At 37.5% G+C, this 19,532-nt stretch overlaps 1 protein-coding gene across 2 annotated transcripts in view; it reads right to left on the reverse strand.

The window, feature by feature from the left end:
- Positions 1–1,079: 1,079 nt before the first annotated feature.
- Positions 1,080–19,532, reverse strand: part of LOC116947394 (pantothenate kinase 3-like) — a 42,081-nt gene continuing 23,628 nt past the window's right edge. The window contains exons 5-8 of one of the 2 annotated variants that reach the window (XM_032963077.2): positions 16,521–16,644; positions 11,841–11,966; positions 8,992–9,043; positions 1,080–2,538 (exon numbers count right to left, since the gene is read on the reverse strand). In XM_032963077.2, the coding sequence (XP_032818968.1) occupies positions 8,993–9,043; positions 11,841–11,966; positions 16,521–16,644 (301 nt within the window). In that variant the 3' untranslated portion in view covers positions 1,080–2,538; position 8,992. Of the gene's footprint in view, positions 9,044–11,840; positions 11,967–16,520; positions 16,645–19,532 lie in introns of both variants that reach the window. The other variant, XM_076070443.1, reaches the window with a different exon arrangement.

Raw genomic sequence — 19,532 nt, forward strand, 5'->3', positions numbered from 1 at the left:
AATTTATAAGAGCTGCGAAAGTTTGGGGTACCACTACTTGAAAAATATACTGTACCATTGAAATTCGTTTAATGTTTAGTTCGATTTAGAACATCTTTCCAGTGGTTGCTTAATTTGAAACCATCCTCTCGGTTGAAATTGTGTCTGTGTTTGTAGATCTGAATTGCTTCATGAACAAATCTCTGATAAAAGCAATTCAGATCTACAAACACAGACACAATTTCAACCGAGAAGATGGTTTCAAATTAAGCAACCATTGGAAAGATGTTCTAAATCGAACTAAACATTAAACTAATTTCAATGGTACAGTATATTTTTCAAGTAGTGGTACCCCAAACTTTCGCAGCTCTTATAAATTCCCTTTTCACACCATCAATAGGTAAACTCCCCGCGCCAAATGGCAAGTCCCCGCGCCAAATGGCAAGTCCACCGGCACGTACACCACCTCTTTCCTAAAATCCGTCAATCAAATGCTAATTTTTATGCTAATTTCTTTGTCAGAACACCTTGCTTGCTCGCACACAGTTTAAAGGTCCGCTGTCTGAGCGTGGTTGTGTTTCGCTAAAGTCTCCTGTTTGATGAGTACTAGGTGCCTCGGTGAATGTATATGCTCTGACTTTAACATAGCTATTTCTGTGACCAGTTACAAGCTAATCACTCAGCTATTTCAATGCTAAATTCTATGCTAATTCCTTTGTCAAGGGGTACCTCTGCAGATGTGTATACTTTAACTTAGCTATTTCAACGAGCCATTTCAATGCTAAATTATATGCTAATTCCTTTGTCAAGGCACTTTGTGTTTTTCTTCTCACACAGCTTAAAGGTCGTGATCTAAGCCTGGCTTCTCCCACTCCAGCGCTGTCCTCCAGACCGTCTCGTCCCTTCACCTGATGAAGGCTGCTTGTGTTGTGGCCGAAACGTTGTGATTTTTTGTTATTTTATTTTCACCTACGTGACTTTACCCAATAGAACCAAAGAGTATGGATCCTAGCAGTCACGAAAGCTTTAAATCTAGAAAAGTACATTTCATATCACAAATTCCACTTGTTACCATGCAAACAGAAGAAGCAGAGGCCAAACCGGTTGCATTAATTTATTTTAGTTAACATAATACCTAAATTACACATCCATTAAATTTGACAACGCTGCACACAATTGAAATCTAAAATACAGAATCACAAAGGACACATACACTGCCTTGTAACATTAATCATATGAACATTATTACATTACTTTGCTATTTTAAAATATATTGAGTTGTTTTGTTTACAGTTAATCTGACTAAACTAAATAAAAAGGCAACATGTGGGTTGATAAAATAACATTTTTTTACCTTGAAGGTTTAAAAACAAATCATGCAATTAACCATATTAGACATCAGTATAGCAAACTGTTCTCAAAGTCTCCAATATGGTCCCCACAGAAATGATCAAATTATTGAGAACTGACATTAATATATTTCAAAGACATTTACAGCTGTAACAAATTTGGATGTCTAAAACATCTAAATTCAATCCCATCTAAAGTTGCATTCACCATTTGGTGCACGTGTTTTACAGGGAGTGTATATATGCACGCATAGGTATTTCATATCGCTGTAGAAACACTGAACTCCTGAATATTTCCCTTAAGGTAAACCAAATAAAGCACATGCAGTGCTCTAAGTCTCCAGGAAAGAGACTTGTATTACTAAATTATGCAATGTATTCAGCTATCAAAAAATATTGATTATTGGTTGATTCGTTTCGGGAAAATGGCAAATTTGGGGTCCATTTTAATAGTGTAAAATCACAATATGAATATATATATACAATGACAACACTGCAACAACAACATATTCTACATAGCTTTAAATACATATATAAACACAGATTGTTAGAACATTGCACTAAACAGGAAAATATATCATGCGTATGTTTTACATTTTTAGAAACACATTTACATTTTTCATGAATGACGGTACTTATGAAGTGTGCATTGCAATTCATTGCCTGTAAGAGTATGCTGTACATAAAAGGATTCGTTTCTGTACAACGCTTAAATGTTACACTACACTTCTGCATCGAGGTTCATAGAAGGGGCAAAACCCAGAAGATGGGTATTACGTGTTGGTAGAATGGTGTTTCTTTACAGAAGAGGTATTCATTATGTGGAGCACAATCCACAGAGGCTTGGAGATGGTCATGCCAGCAACTTCTGGATAACCTCCATTCAAACTTTAATGCATTTTCACCCAACCAAACAGTTGTTCTTAGCGACCGAGAGCTATGAAAATATTTAAACGAGTGGCACTTACGTGACATACACATACCAGAAGCCAATCTTGATGATTTACACCTATGGTTCGCACACTCAGGACAGCTATTCATTTGCTATGGGTACAATATTTTCATGGCTTAGAAAATGTAAACGTATGGCACAGGTGCTCACTGATGTTGAATTGTTTGAGCAGAAATAATAATTAGTGCAGTTTCTTGAATTGTGATTAATCCACATGCATGGGTTTACCTGTGCCTTCAACGGCCCAATCTGATCAATCTGAAATGTGTACATAAATTGTATTGGTGAATGAAACAGGTCATCATTCAATGTTATTTGAATTTGATACAAGTGATGTTCGAGCAAGTCAGAAATCTGTATCAAGATATTCAATCCTGACCAATTTTCCTTCACTTTGAATGACTAATTTTGAAATGAAAAAACGGAGCACTTTTTTTTTACTCACTGCATGGATTGCAACGTGCTCAGCCCCAATTGCAGTTTACCAACTCTGAACGGATGTAGTTCATGTAGACAAATATACCACTTGTACTCAATAAGCATTACAATGCACTATGAACCCGGCTGTCTGAGTTTAATTCCCAGCCAAGGCTACCTATCATATGTTGCGATTGATATCCGAATAATTTATGGGCCACAACTTCACCAACCAGCACGGATTAAAATAACAAATGGTCAAACGCTCATGACCAACACAGTATGTGGATGGGTTTTCATGCAACAGTCGATTGACAGAGGGCTAGACTACTTTGTACATAACCATTGTGTTGATTGTTCATTAAAATCAGAAAAATGTTAAAAGGCATTGCACTCGTGACAGAAAGAACCTGAAACGTAATTTTTACAGGCGTGAAATTATGAGCGTCTGGTGGGAACACTTAACATCACAGTGAAATCCATTTCACAGGACTCTTGCAATTTTTATTTATTTCAAAAATTAATCATACGAAGAAGAGGTTACCATATGGATATTAGCCAGTGTTCACTTCATCCTCACATTTAATAGGAATTACAAATCCAATCTTTTTGTATTATACCAGTTCCAAGGCTGATAACACGAGCAACACAAGTGCTTTGGTGAGCTCATTATGATCAACTTAAGTAAGAACATACCTATTGTGTGCCTTACAGGAAATTAATCTGCGTGTTTGAAAATCAATCACTGAAAAATATTTTGGTAAGTCGATTAAGGTGGGTACAAAAGCCGATTTAATTGCAAGAAAGTAAAAAAACATTGTTAATGTGCATATTACAGACTTTTGGCATGCTAATGATGTAACGCAATTTGTGGGCATTATATCATATTTGTAGGATTGAGCCTGGATAGTACTTGAATGGGTGACCACCATGCATGAAATGCAATGTAATAAGCGTTGTTCGCGGTAGACGGCAGTGCAGAAAAATCCACTGTTTTTCTACAACCCCGCCCTCCCCCCCTTCTGCCTTTACCAACCCGCACCGACCAGCATTATCCCACATCCCCTGTAAGGCACGGGGAGGCATTCATCCAGCAGTAGATTGAGAAAATGGGCTGTACAATGTATCATGTACAGGCATGGCTCATAGCAAAGAGCCTCAGTCATGGGTAACTAACATTTTTTGAACTAATTAATAGAACATATCTCAATATTACCAAAATTTTTCAAAAGTGTACAGACATTTTTTCCTATACCCCCTACACAATTCAAAAACAGTGCGTTAAAATGTAAATATTAGGAGTGTAATAAATATTTCGGTGTTTTAATAATTGCTCATGACTGACCTACCCACTAGAGCAGTGGTTCCCAGCCTTTTTAGAAAGGTGGGCCAATAATTAAGTCCACTGGTCCCTGCATCCCCCCAGGACGAATGTTGAACTTCTTTCGTACAGTACTTAAGTCATCAGAGGTGCGAGGGGAAAAACAAGAAAGTAAACAATAAAGCAGGATAAGATGTCCAAGCCTCGAGTCAAAGTGGGGACCAGTAAGCCATCTGTTTCATGTTGTGTATGAGTTTGTTCCGAAGCCACAACGCACGCCGATATACCCTGCTGACAAACATTTCTCCTTCTAGGTATCCATACTGCAGCCTACACCCCCCACCCACCCCACACGGCTTCTGTGACCTCCCTGGGGGAGCGACCCATGAGATGAAAACCACTGGCCTAGAATATTGTTTGTATATCTGTAATTAATGTTGATGTTGAGTAATGTACTCTTAAAAGTGTGGAATAAAAATTATCTTGTAAAACAATGAATGGGCATATCTGATATGCTGGCTCTAATATGATATATGTATGCCATAGTAAGAGTTACCTTAATATCAGGATATTGTACTTTGCATACAGGCTCAAAATATAAATACTAAAAATATACATGACTGTTTACAAATACTGTATAGTATTGTTGCAAAACTTTCTAGCAAACCTTACATGTTTTAATATAATGCAAAATGTCCAAGTATGAAGCAATATCATTATTTCATACATGTTAATATTTCAGTATTTGTTACCATAATTGATGCTATGCAAAATTAGAGATTTATTATAATACAAGAATGTATTACTGTATTGCTGTTCAAGTTAAACAAAATCATACATTTAACACTAATATTGGACCAACCCTAATCCTTCACAATTACTATTACCACATAATAATGCAGTCTGTGGGAAATAAAAGAACATGATCGATGGAATATTACATTGTACCTTTTTGAAGCAACTTAAACCTTAAAAGACTGCTCTGCTTTCAACCATTGGATGACGAAATATTACCTTCATCCAAATGCTTTCTTTAAAACAAAACAACACAATATTCTTTGGTTCTTTCGGTAAAGTCACGTAGATAGAAAACAACAAAATAAAAAAAAAACTCACAACGTGTCGATCGCAAGACAAGCGGTCAACTAATGATGACCCCGCTTGTGACGACCGCTTGTGTTGCGATCGAAACGTCGTGAGTTTTTTTATTTTTTTTATTTTCTATCTATGTGACTTTACCAAAAGAACCAAAGAATATGAACTCCTGCAGTCATGAAAGTTTTAAATCAAAATTTAACAAACACAATTGTAAGCATACATGTTCAAGTAATTTTACAAAGATCTGCATCATACACAATCACTGACAAAATATTAACCAAATTCGAATAGCAAAACCGATATTAAATAAACCATGGTGATGTTGACAATTTCTACACAGAGGCTCCAATCATGGGCAAACATCTCAAAGTCAAGTTAAAATAACTGAAATGCCCTTTCAGGTGTGTTATGATTGGAAACTACGCTTTGAGACATTGGCAGTGTAAAAACAAGCTAAAGAATATGAAGATGATTAAAAATGTCAAAATATGGACTATTAGAACCAACGCAGAGAATTATACTGCTTTATTATTTTCTTTTGGGGACAATGGATACAGTGTTCACGTCACGCCCTCCCTCAGTAACCCCCCCCCCCCCCCCAGGGAAGCAAATACTACAATTTCGATTTAAAGCTTTCGTGACTGCAAGGATTCATCTTCTTTGGTTCTTTCGGTAAAGTCACGTAGAATGATGAAGGCCGCTTGTGTTGTGGCCGAAACGTCGTGAGAATATTATTGTTATTTTATTTTATCAATTTATTATTTTATTCTCATTCTACGTGACTTTACCGAAAGAACCAAAGAAGACAAATACTACAACTAGCAATGACCAAATTCTGCGAGCTCCAACTCTACGAATACTGGACTCAAATGCACATGCTAAATAGTAATATTATTGTTTAAACGCACTGTAATGACTCGTAGTTTGATGCCATTTACACAATTAAGAGGCATGCTCAAAAACGTGCATTAACTGCTCCATGTTGATGTCAAATTTCGAATGGGGAATCTTCACGGCTGGCTCAGGGCTATAAACAGAGAGGAGCTAAAAAGTAAATGACCTTGACATCTTTATCCTGAACAAGCAGAACTTTATACATTTTCTGAACTGTCATTATAGCAATGAAATGTGGAAATACTGTAACACAACAGACCGCACATCACAGATATGCTGCATAAAAAGCCAAATTCGGTGTGCAAGGAACACATCAGTCGATGTAAGCTATTGGTCCTCATTCGTAAATTTTTCTCTTGTATTTTTTTCAGACTAACATCGGGGTGCACAGGTGCTCAATTTCCATGTCAATTGTTGCATGGTATTACAAAAATACCTTGAAGACGTACCTCTGATAAACTGACACAACTGTTATTAATAGTTAATGACTTGCAGCATGCTATGGGTGGTACAGCCACACTTCCACCAGTAGAATGTCAGTTACTAAACTAAGTCAGGCTGAATCTTCACTTAAAGCTTTTGTGACTGCAGGAATTCATATTATTTGTGTTTTTCGGTAAAGTCACGTAGATAGGTTCAAAGAAAATAAAAAAAGTTTTTTTTCCTGATGACGACCAATTGTGTTGCGATCTAAACGTCATAGTTATTTGTTATTTTCTTTGAACCCATCTACGTGACTTACCAAAAGACACAAAGAATATAAGTGAGGCTGACTAATAAATATAACTAGCCTTTTGCCTGTCCAAGGACGGCTGTATTTCAGTAAATTTGAAACTTGCAAGCGAAAAGCAGACCGTGACGTAATATTCATTGCATCAATTCGTGTGCAATTTGTAAGGGCGCGGTGACACAGACCTATTTCATTTCAAGGTTATAATCCCTTGTTCATCATGACGTCCTTTTACTTCGATGTCTCAATAGCGTTACGGAGATCGCGTGACATGAGGGTTCTGCCTTTGTAGTGAGGGTTGTAAGTTGACGCTGAGGGGGGAGGAGGCGCCGTGCCTCGCCCACCCTCATGTGGAGTGAGGTCACCTGCTCATGATTATTAATGAGGAGGGGTCCATGTGGAGGATGTAACCTGTTCATGATTATTAATGAGGGGGGCTGGTCGACGTGATGTCATGCGTCAGACACACAGACATTCTTAGTTCATTATAGTAAATTAAAAAACATGTATAAAAAGTAAAATATTTAAACAGATGAGTCAAAGTACTTACAAGGGGATGTTGGGAGAAACTGACTCGTGCTAACACCAAAGCATGCCTTTGTTTCCATTGTAACATCACACTCCCAATTCTTTTCCTTAACCAAAATAAATGGAAGTCAATGTTCAGGAATGCTTTTGGTGGAGATGAAAAACTTTAGATTGCTCAAGGAAAACAACAGTATGTTGCAGAAGGGTTGTGGGAGTGTCTTTTTGTTAACTTCATTGCCTACTCCTTTGCTTTGTATAACCAAAACGTTAATATTATATAACATGACAGCGATGTTTTAAGTGAACTAGAGTAACTTAATATAATCCAACTCCTGAATATCCATAGAAATACGTATGCAGTACTCTTACATGGAAAGCCACTAAATAACTATTTAAACCCTCATCAGCCTGGTGATCAATAAAGCTCTTGCTTTGCTAAAGTCGGGCTCTGAAAATTAATATATTTAATATATTTATCACTGTCATGCATCAATCTCATAGCAGAGCTTTTGGGAAAGTATTCCCCCTACTTTGTAAATGAAAGGCCACTGGTAAGGATTTTTCAGAAGTCCCGTGAAAGATTGCTTGTGGGCCGTTCTATGACCCACAGCCGTTGCTACTCATCACATGATGCTCGTATCACATTTGCAATTGGGGAAAAAAGACAACAAATATATTTTAAACAAAAAAATCCAAGCTAAAATATAAAAATCAGGCCAAATTTATTTACGTATCACTAAACATAAAAGGAAGGGCATGAAGGAAATGAAGTATTTATAACTATGTTTCAGACATGCATTTATTTGGTAATTCAAACCTCATAAGTGAAGGCTCGTGACTGTGGCTGGGAATTTTTATCAGCCTACCCTGGTGTTCTGATCCTCAAACATACGTTAATTGCCTTAAGTATGAATCAAATGACACAATAGATGATCATTGGGTGACTATCATCCATCTGTATTCCAAGTGGTCGAGTTCTGTAATTTGTATGAGATGCCAATTGTGTTTTTCAGTATTGGTAACTGTAATATATGGGCGCTTTGCAATGTATTATTTTTGTAATATAACTTTAGCAGTTAAGTTTGGTATTTTCAATGGAAAGGTTATCTTTAAATTGAAGGCACATGTAACCTAACAAGTGACGATTTAAGTAAATAGATTGGCAAAGTGTGCACTGAAACAAATTTTCACACAAAAATATACAACAACAAATGCGAGGGCCTAAAAGGCTATGAAATGTACTCGAGGTTACAGCTCATACAGGCCTTATATACCATCAACCAATTAAGGGGGAAATAATTCTCTCAGATTTTACGGCAGAGATTTAAGGTGGTGCTTCACTTTCATGCATGTGAATGCATGGCCCTTAGTGAATTGTCTGAGTAACAGCAGCCATTACACATTAACGATAATATACACAACTTAAACAATGACCACTGCATTCAAATTATACGCTTGAGAACAACATGCAAAGGGTGGCCACAACCTGGCCCAGACAGTCTGGAACTCGAGAAAGAACACAGCAATGTCTGTTCTCTGACCACTGCTCAATACTCATGGCTGTAAGGTGAGCCATCGTTTAGTGCAACCTTGTGTCGGCTTTGTTTTCGCATATTTTCCCGATAAGTGTGGTAGCACATTGAGCACCGGTGTTTGCTCAGATTATGAACAGTGAGGTCTCAGTACAGGTCAGAGTGGGTGCAGTCTGTGAAGGGACTTGCACCTTAGTTGGATTTCAGTAGTTCTAGAAGAGCTCCCACAGCACCAAAATATCCCTGCCAACACAGAACAGCAAGGAACATCATGAGAAGCACTGCTAACATCATGGTTATAAGAAGACTGCTCTACTGGCATTATGTAATGTACAAGTTATCCAAAGAGGTCATCATCCATTATTCATGAATTATGGAAAGCAGTTTGAACTGCTTGAGAAAAAATGTTTGATACCCTTGAGAGTTTATTTATTTATTTAAAGCTTGAGTGATCTTCAACAGCACATAACATAAGCATTTAGAGCAATCACACCTGAGATGTTGGGGAACACCTCAGACTCTGAAACCGTGATGCGATGCCAAGGCCACGGCAAACATGGAGCTGTTTAGAGAGAGATTAAACTCATAGGATAACTATTCATACCACAGCACCAAGTTCGAGTTGCATGCGTAACGTTTTATTGACCAAATTCAAACTACCGTCTAATTTATGTTTTATAATGGGTTACCCCTCTATGCATACCTTGCATAGTTACAAAAAATGCAATATCGTATCACACAGTTCCATTCGCTTTTTGATATTCACTGTATTGTTGCCCATTAATCATGCATTTTAATATTAAAAATGACAAATCAAAGCTGAAAAGTAAATAATTTTACTTAAATAATATTTATTTTTCGGGGAGCCAAAAAATTTAATAGGGTCACTGAGAAAAACAAGATAGTCTTAGGTATGTCCAAGTTAAAAATGTCAATTAACACTTTAGCATAATTAATTATCGCTATACTGTACCATAGTTTCAATTAAAGTTTAAATTTGCTATAGCAAAAATATCACTGCATGTATGAATAATGCTGCCCTAAATTCCCTTTGAATTCACCATGATCAAAAAAACACAATAACCAGAATTTTTTTTATGAATGCTGACCTTTATTTAAAGTAACTTGAGAATATGTTTAACTAAATAAACATGGCACATGTGGGATTGACTGAATTCCGACATTACATGCTGTTGTTTTAATGACAGGACTGCCCTTTACAGCAGCTGCAACAACACCGAATAGGTAACCATTTTATGTAATGCTTGATTAATAAACAAAATAAAATATTCTGAAAATAATTATAAAATAACACATTTTCCCTGGTTTTAACATAACATGATTAAAATGCATTTATATTTAGACATTAACTCTGAAAAAGAAATGCTTTATTCAGATTAACAAGGTAGGTTGGTAATTACTACTTACAAACCTATCCACTATGTAGTCTTATTGTACAATGCTCATTTAAGCCAATTATCTGCAAATATCAATTTGCTTTATTGAGAAAACAGAGGAAATAATAACGTGGTTTAATGTATTGCTGCATTGTTGCCTGTATGATGGGTGAATGTAAGAATCGTGACAATTTAATATTTCATGTGAAGTTTGCTTGCGTCAATGCCACTGCTGGCAGAATTGCCTCGACTAGATGCTAAACACTTTATCCCGACATCTTGGAGTAAGTGGGAGTACCCACACTTTACCCCACCACAGACAACTTTCAGATAGACAAATTGTAGTGTGTCCATTTACACTGCTGGGTAGAGAGAAGTGGGGGAGGGAAATAATAAACATGCACCGTTGTTCTAACTGTCGCGCCAGGAGAAATGGCGACATCTGGATTCCATGTCCAGTGTGCTCACCATTATACCATAACAGCATCCATATTTCATGTGCTGAGTAAAAGCACGTATGCAGTGTATTCACATTATTACTACACCCATATTTGTGACATAAAACGTTTGAGACAAATGTTATCTTCCAAACCGGCTTCATCGTCCCACTTCAGGCAAACATTTCTACCCAGAATGTACAATAATAAATAAAAATATCAACAGAAATGGCTTGTTTGTGTGTTAACCTAGAACACTGTACATGGGGCGTGAGAAGTAGCATTTGACGTCTATTCATCTATGCCAAAGGTATGCATTGATATTAAAATTTAAAATCAGGGAACCCATTTTAAACATGGCATAAGTGACATAAGCTCTTGGCTAAGAGACATGGTAGGTGGAGTCAAGCATATGACCATGGTTAGTGGTGATCTGAAAGTATGCCAGGGATCCATTTAGGGCTGTTGCTGATACTTCATGTGTAGATCTCCCCTGGTTATTATATTGATCGAAACTGAATGGCAATTAAAATTATTGCAAAGTATTCTCAAAACATTGGCCAAATTTTCCAACAAAATGGCAATTCCCAAAGGACAATTTGGATGTGTTTAGAATGATTAACATGTTAAAATGTTATGGCACAAAGAATACGAAATATTGAGTTATATTTATTGGTATATCAAACGTATGTATCCCATTAGGGAAAGATGACAGGAGATTTAATTTCACTGTGGTGTGCTTTTAGCTATCACCCATGGGAAGTTCCCTGCTTGACTTGTCTTGATCCATATTTTTTGTGGGTTTGGCCACATGGTAGTTTTATGCCAAAATTATTGTCACTAACCCTCCACCACCTTACAAGGTTGCCATGTTTACAAATGCAATATTTAGACATGTCAATGTGTTGATCAAATTCTGACCAATAAAGCGAACCGGTGGCTTGAGACTTTTCATGACTGAATTTAACATCAAGATTTCATGGTTCGCTCTGCTTCGAGCTTTATCAGGTAGTGAGAGCTCAACAACTGAGTGAGGCTGCTTCATCTGACTCTGTGCTTTAACTACCTGCCATGACATCACTAACTACCAAAGGATGTGGGTGCCATTGGCATTTTTCGTACTTTGGGCCTGTCTACTTTTAACGGGAATGACTTAAACATATTTAAAGAAAGCCATTGCCCTGTTTGTAGGATGAAGGCACTCACCTCATGCTCCAGGAACAGTGCTTTGAGCTGGCCCTTGGACCAGTAGTCCATGGCATAGGCCAGGAGCTTCATGGACAGCGTGTTCACTCGCAGGAAGTTTCCTACAAACACCACCCGATCGATTTTCTGTTCGCATTCCACATGCCCAACGTCAAGGGGAGAAACATGGCATGCCAAGGAGCTTGGTTTATTGTGACGATAAGCAAAGGAAAGATCAACAAAATCATGTAATTGCTTTATAAGAAAATAAGAAATTAAACTACAATGGTGCAATTATTTACTGTGTACATTGGAATGGGAATAAAAATGTATTTAGTCTGTAATGTTAACCATCAAAACTGGAAGCAAGTCGCAATATTCGACTTCCTTAAACTAATGTGGCAGTGTTACACAAGTTTAATTGGTCAAAACAGTTTGGTGAGCCAATGTTATACCATTACCAAAGTTAGCATCCGGTCAAACCAAAGGGGCTTGTAATTCAATGCCTACATTCTTGGAACGAGTACAAGTACACTTCCTGCACTCAGCAGGACATTTAATTAGGTGGAAGGATATTCCGATTGCAGACATAGATTGTGCAGACAATGAACACGAGTAGGACTATATATGTACTTCTTATAGTAAGAACTGCACATCAGCATACCTCAGATATGAGCATAGAGTTAAAGAGTTTGAAACATTCATTTGAATGCATACTGTATTTCACACCAGCCTCTGAGCAGCTAGCTTCAAAGTGTCGTCTAACCCACCTTGCACTTTTTCCAAATCAACCACATTGATTCGTTTTGTTTGTCCAATAGCAATTTTATCATAAACAATGATCCCAGCCAGCTTGATGCTCAGAATACGGACCTTTTTGGGACATTACCTTTTACAATTTATACAACAAACATGCCTTTAAAATTGTATTGTTTGATATTTTTATTCTTTTATTGTTTCCCTTCTACGTGACTTTACCGAAAGAACCAAGAATATGAATCCCGGCAGTCACGAAAGCTTTAAATCAAAATTTATGCCTTTAAAACTTTAGATCTTTAGCTTAAGTTAATGTTTTGGCCAGACTTCTAAAAACATTGCATTGAGGTTTTTGGAGACACTGCTACCTTGGGATGAAACCAATAAGACACATGCTGTGCATGCCATCTTGACATCATTATGATTCATCCCATTAAACTCTCTGATGAATAGCAAGGGCAACAATGCTGGCATCTCGATTAACATATCAGAGTATGGTCATCAGTATGACCAAATTACATCCAGATGGCTAATCTCAAATTATTTAAAAACTTAGCAAAAGAATTGTGGCACATTTATAAAAAAAATGTGCAGCAATCTTACGTTTTCAAAACACATCACATGTTTGTATCGCTCTTTATCAACACGAGTTGTTTGCTTGTTGGAAGGCCAAGCTGATTTGCGATTGAAATAGGTTCAGTGTGAAAAATGTTTAATACCATGGCCAGATCGTATGATCAAGTTGTTTTGTGAAGTATAAAACACAATGCAGCCTGATGAATCGTTTTTTCTCCTTTTTCAAGTGTTGATTGAAGCAAGCTAATTAACTGGGCAGTAACAATGGGAAATCAACAGCGCAGCAACAGCTCTCTCCGATGTGCTTTCACGTTGTACCGCAAAATGTCCAACGTTTTGCTGCATGGACTGCTGAACAACACAGCACAACCGTGAAAACCTTCGCGGTAGGAATAGGAAAAAAATCGGATTTAAATGCACACCCTGAGTAATGCTTAACAAAAGGGAAAAACTGGAGTATGTATTTTGTTATCAATGTGCATGTGCAGAACTGACCATGTAAACCTCGCTATATTGCACATGGTGGTGTTTTACATGGGGGTTAGTGCAACACATGCAATGAAACATTCTTTTACACAAAGTATTTGTAAAATAGAATGCTTTTTAAAGCAGGGTGCTACAAGGTCTACGAAGATGCACATATGGATGTGGAGATGCATTTTACGAGCTGAAGCCTTTAATGATTTGAAGAGCTGTCCTTGCTCTCTCATAGCCCTGTACAATGCTGCTTGATTGAGGCTACAAGATAGCACTGTAAAGAGGCCGAGAGAACAGGGTAAACTGCCCAGTTAACTGTAGAGACCTGAAAAATAGTCTGAAATGATTCAAGCCTCTGGCAATTCAATGCATCGTATATATAATGCGTGGCTAATACATTGTTGAACAGTGTTATTTCAATTGTAGCAAATGCGAGTTAATTTTGTATTCTTTTTATGTATTGTGCTCGTGGAAGTACTCATCGTAGAACGATGGTCACCCACCCCCAACATCCCCACCTCCCCATCCCTGGAGTGCCCCCCCCTCACCCCCCCCCCGTATGCCCCCTTTAAACCCAGACCCCACCCCCCTTCCAACACATCCCCCCACACCCTGGAATTATGGCCTTCAGTTAATGAAAAAGTGGATATCAAATGCAGCATCTATACCGTATTAAAAACATACTTTTGGGTAAGCTATTCGATACTTGTATTTTTGGGTCGAAAATAGATAGATAATTTATTTCCAACTGGAAATGAATTATTCCTGTTCGACACTGCTTAACAAAAGTATGATGCAATGGCCTGCTACATTTACACCATGAGACTGTATTGACAGTGATGTAGAAACACAGATTGCATTTTCAGCCTCAGCTTATACTGAGTGTATTAACCTGTAGGATAGCATTACAAAGCACATGGAATGTCACCCCAGTGTGTTGTAACATGACATCATGCTGTCATTGCGAATATCCTTAAGAAACGGTGCATACACAGTCTTTAACTGTGTATTATGTTTTGATTTAAAGCTTTCGTGACTGCAGATATTCATATTCTTGGTTCTTTCGGTAAAGTCACGTAGAAGGGAAACAATAAAATAATAAAAATACAAAACAATAAAATTATCACGACGTTTCGACTGCAACACAAGCAATCATCACCTGAAACGTCTTGAGAATTTTATTGTTTTATATTTTTGTTATTTTATTGTTTTCCTTCTACGTGACTTTACCGAAAGAACCAATAATGTGTATTACGTTCCACAATGGATCTGGAATATGCTTATGGTCTGACTTTTTATGACCAATGTTAATTATTGGCAGTTATGTCAAGAGGTTATATAAACATATGTTAAAAGCCAACTTCATTGAAGTGGCTAGCTAGAGCAGGCTGGATGAGAAACAAAGGTCTTAATGTTATAATTGTAAAAATAAACTTGTTATTTTTTTTATTGTAGTTACCAGTAAGTGCTCTTGCCTCCTATAAACGAGTACAATACATCCTTTGCACACTGTGTTTGGCATCTGTGGCATCTGTTTATGTGAAAACAAACAATACAATGTTAATTATCCACAGCAGCTAATCATTAAGTAAGAAAGTCTATGGTTCAACTTTTTTGAAAAGGGGAGGTTAGAAAGAGTAGGCTGCATGTAAAGAAGATTTTAGTGCCGAAAAGGTGGAAATTAAGAAAATAGAAGAAAATGGTCAGTCATAGGTAGAGTTATAAAGTACTAAGTTTGGAATTCAACAGGGGGTGGTCAAGTCAGCATTGTGTATGACCAGAGGGAGTGAGTTGCAGACAATGGGGGTCTTCTTTTTTTCATATGGCCTATGAAGGGCAACTAATAGATACTCTTCTTTGGTTCTTTCGGTAAAGTCCCGTAGAATGAGAATAAAATAATAAAATAAAACAAAGAAACAAAGAAGATGAATCCTTGCAGTCACGAAAGCTTTAAATCGAAATTTAATAGATATCATTTGTAAATGATTTAGCCATTTCATTGCTTTTTTTGGGAGCTGGAGGAGTGCAGATACACTGCCTTAAAATTTACATTCAGGCTGCGCAAAAGCTACACGGTCCATGGGTTGGAGTTCGTAGCTGCAGTTGCACACAAGAAAGTCTTTGACTTTTCACTTGTGCATTAGGTATCCTACACGTTCTGTGGTTTGAATGGATCCGGTCGAGTGCTGCCCACTGTTTCCGTTGAAGACCAAAATTGAGCAGTCTGATTGCGGGGATCACCGAGCAACAGCTAGAATAGCAGTAGAGAAAGAGTCACCTTCCATTGAGAAGAGGTTGACAGAAAAATGACAAAAAGGCCTCATTTACTGCTCAAGGATGGTCGTAATTGAAACAGGGATTACTCAAGTTTCATGTAAAAATCTAAACTCTGTGAAGGGTTTTTCAGTCAAAAAGGGTCTTAAGCCACCGATGAGGAGCTTTATTGGTCAAAATGATATCGTACATTCGCACATGACAATCTTTTTGGATGGTGGAGGGTTAATATGACAAGATTTTAGGCATAAAACTACCACGACGCCTAATCTGTGATGGTGAGATGTGAACTACCTCGTCTGGTATACAGGTCATGGGTTCAATCTCGACCCTGATGCCTGTATATTTGCAGTTTAAATGTTCTGCCCGTGATTGTGTAATTTATTCTCCGGGTCATCCGGTGTTTCCCTCCACATTTAGAAACATGCGTTTAGAGTATTTGGCTGATATATATTTCCACATAAGCCACTCGGTCGGGTTATCATTTGTGGCCAGGTGACTTCTGAAAATGAGCAATACAGCTCAGTAAGCCTTACCTGGTAAAATATATATTTTATTTAAAAAGTAATAGTTCATTGTACTGACCACGAAAAGCCACGTTTTAAGGTCAGGGTTTACCTCGTTGAGGGCGCACATGCGTGCGATGGAGCCGATGTTGTTGGTGATGGTGACGAGAGTGGCCCTGGCCAGGTCCTCCCGGCTCACTGCCTCCCTCCTCTCCTTGCACATCATGTTCCCAAAGCTGTCCGCAAACATAGAGGTACATCGGCAATCATGACAAGCATTCGCACGGAGGTCAGCAATCTAAACAGTGGAGCACTTGTAGTGGATTTCTCGGGGATGGGAGTCAACCATACACACTGTCCTTTAAAAAAGACACATTGGCGTGTTTAGAATAATGAAAATTGTTATCGAGAAAGTTGATCAAAAGGATACTTTCCACGATCATTTTCCCTAACCACTTTCTCTTTTTAGACAGCATTTTATCATGTAGCTTGTGCAATGCATTTCAAAAGACAAAGTTTTTCAATGCTCTGCATTACCGAATTTGCTATTATTTTTTAAGTTGAAAGTACATTACATAAGAAAACCTTGTTACTTGGTTTAGAACTGTATGTAATTATAAAAAACATGTATATACTACTTGTATAAGTAGTGTAAGTTTATACTACTATAAGTCTATACAACTATAAGTTTATACTACTTATGAAGTCATAACATTTTAAAAGAGAAAGATCTTTTTATGAGCTGACAAATGTGGCGTAGATGTTCTGGTGACAAGTATACAAAAAAAAGCACCGGACATTCATGAGCCTAAATCTGTGGATGTATTTTGCCTTCAAAGGGGCTCACCAGCATGCCACACCATTATAACTAACATTTTCAGTCAGACTGGCAATTCACATTTATTAAAAAGTGAATATATTTGAACATATAATTGACGGCACGTTCAGAAAAAAAGGTTCTCAAAGTATTGTATTCTAAGTTGTTGGTTAGATGTTTATGAATATACATGTAATTCGCACCTCCAATAAGCATGGTTGGCTACATACGGTGTGAAAGAAGTTCAACATACATACATGGCATTAACAGTCTAGGAATTTAAAACGTAAACTAATTCATTTAACCATCAAGTATTGTTAAGCCTATATTAAACTTCCTACAACACTGTGATACACCAAACTCATACCACGATTTACTGAAAAAATAACAATTCAAAGTAAAACCGAAGTTTCTTCATAGCTAATTCGATACTTTGCAAACATTTGAGTGTAACTCTGCATCCATGGTAACCTTGGCACAAAACGTAACTTACTTAAACTTCACCCACTTTGTGCATGTCGTACCAAATTGCAGAACACTGGAGTACATTCTTACATGTCTGAGTGAAGGATTTATGGAGAAATCCAAATTAAATGGGGATTAATCAAGTAAAGAAAAGTACGTGGGCTGCGAGCTTTGAAAATTATTTTCTGTTGGAATTTCGCTAAGGCGAGAGAAAGAGGCATTCCCAACGCAGTATACACGTAAACAGATTATGTCGTACTTTGGCAGTCAAAAGAATGCACTGCAAACATAACTTAGGAATCTAATGGGGTAACAGAATAAAACCATACAACTAATATGATTATTAGTTCTGAGCGAACCCAACAAATTATCATGCGACTCTGAATAGGTTCGTGAGATAGGCGGAATCGCCAGGATTTCGATGAGAAATTGCCAAAGTATGCCATCTAGTGGTGAATTTCATGATCAAGAATTGAATCATTTAAGTGGATACCAAGGAATTGCTATTCAAACGAACAGAAACGCTGTGAAAAATTCCAAGGCAGTCCAAGGGTCTCATTCAAAAGCGATAACTGAATTTCGATCCAAAAGAATGGAATTCTTCAACCGCCTAAGAATGGTCCATTATGTATGTTGAACTTCTCTGCGAAAGAAGTTGAACATACATACAAATGACGATCGGAGTTACCACTGAAATGAATGGGGGTCCTATATATGACTGCTAGGTTGTCAAATAATCGCGATTAAATGCAATGGAGAGTCCTGAATCTCTATTCAAATGAATGCAATCATTGAGGCAATTCTAAGGATAACCACAAGATAGAGCTCTAACTGAATACAAATGAGTCAAGAGAATGGAGATAGCATGGGAATCACCCATAGCAGAGATATTGAGATTCCTGTATGCGTTTCCAACCAACACATTGTAGGATTCTAATACGATTCCTGCAGGAATTGCTGAGCGTTAATGATTACAGTACAGTACCTGGTAATTTTTTTAAGTGTTAAATAAAATGGTACACAAATACTTATTTACCTTTGTCATAAAACCAATAAATGTCCGATTATAATGGGCAATAATGTATATGCGTCATTCATATGTTACCATTTCAAGTATAAATACAAATGGTGTAACTTAGTGGAAAGAAAATACATCAAAAAAACGAATAATGCAAACGTTGGGGGCCTGGCAACCACAGAGTCATAATCATGTTTTGTTGTCTTTCCGAAATTTTATCCCACTTGTGCTATTGGTATCCCATGCTAGAGAACAGTCCACAGAAGGAGATATCACATAACTGCTTTTAAAATCTCAAGTGCAACTCAGGGGCAACATTTCCCCACCTGTCCGGCTATATTTGTCACATGACAGAAACACCAAAATACATTAGAAATAATAGACCTGGATTTTAGCCTAATTAAATGCAAAACCATATTTATTTGTACGTATTTTTGTACGGTCATTGTGTCCGGGCAGAGACCAACAACTCATGAGGCTAGAGACCCCGGTTTAATTGTGGACGGTAGAGACCCCGGTTTACTCATGAGCCGCTGCCCAGATCAAACAGTGGATTCTCAGCAGCGCCAGCTCGGCACCCTGACATCGGAGAGCCACCTGTTTCAAGGATATATTTTATGTATGTTCATATAAAAGATACTACTCGTAAAGCAAGAAAAACAGTTTTCTCTAAGCAGTGGCCAAACTGGTAAAACATTTTTTTTCCAAACTGCAGGTTTTATAGCCTTACTCAAATATCTCTTAGCAAATTATGGATGCCATAGTTAGTCATGTAAGATGTTTTATGTACTCCACCATGCTAGTTAGTGTGGGTTGGTGAAGTG

The sequence above is a fragment of the Petromyzon marinus genome, chromosome 29 (assembly GCF_048934315.1).
Source record: "Petromyzon marinus isolate PM22_M1 ecotype Great Lakes invasive population chromosome 29, UKy_Petmar_22M1.pri1.0, whole genome shotgun sequence".
Classification (NCBI taxonomy): domain Eukaryota; kingdom Metazoa; phylum Chordata; class Hyperoartia; order Petromyzontiformes; family Petromyzontidae; genus Petromyzon; species Petromyzon marinus.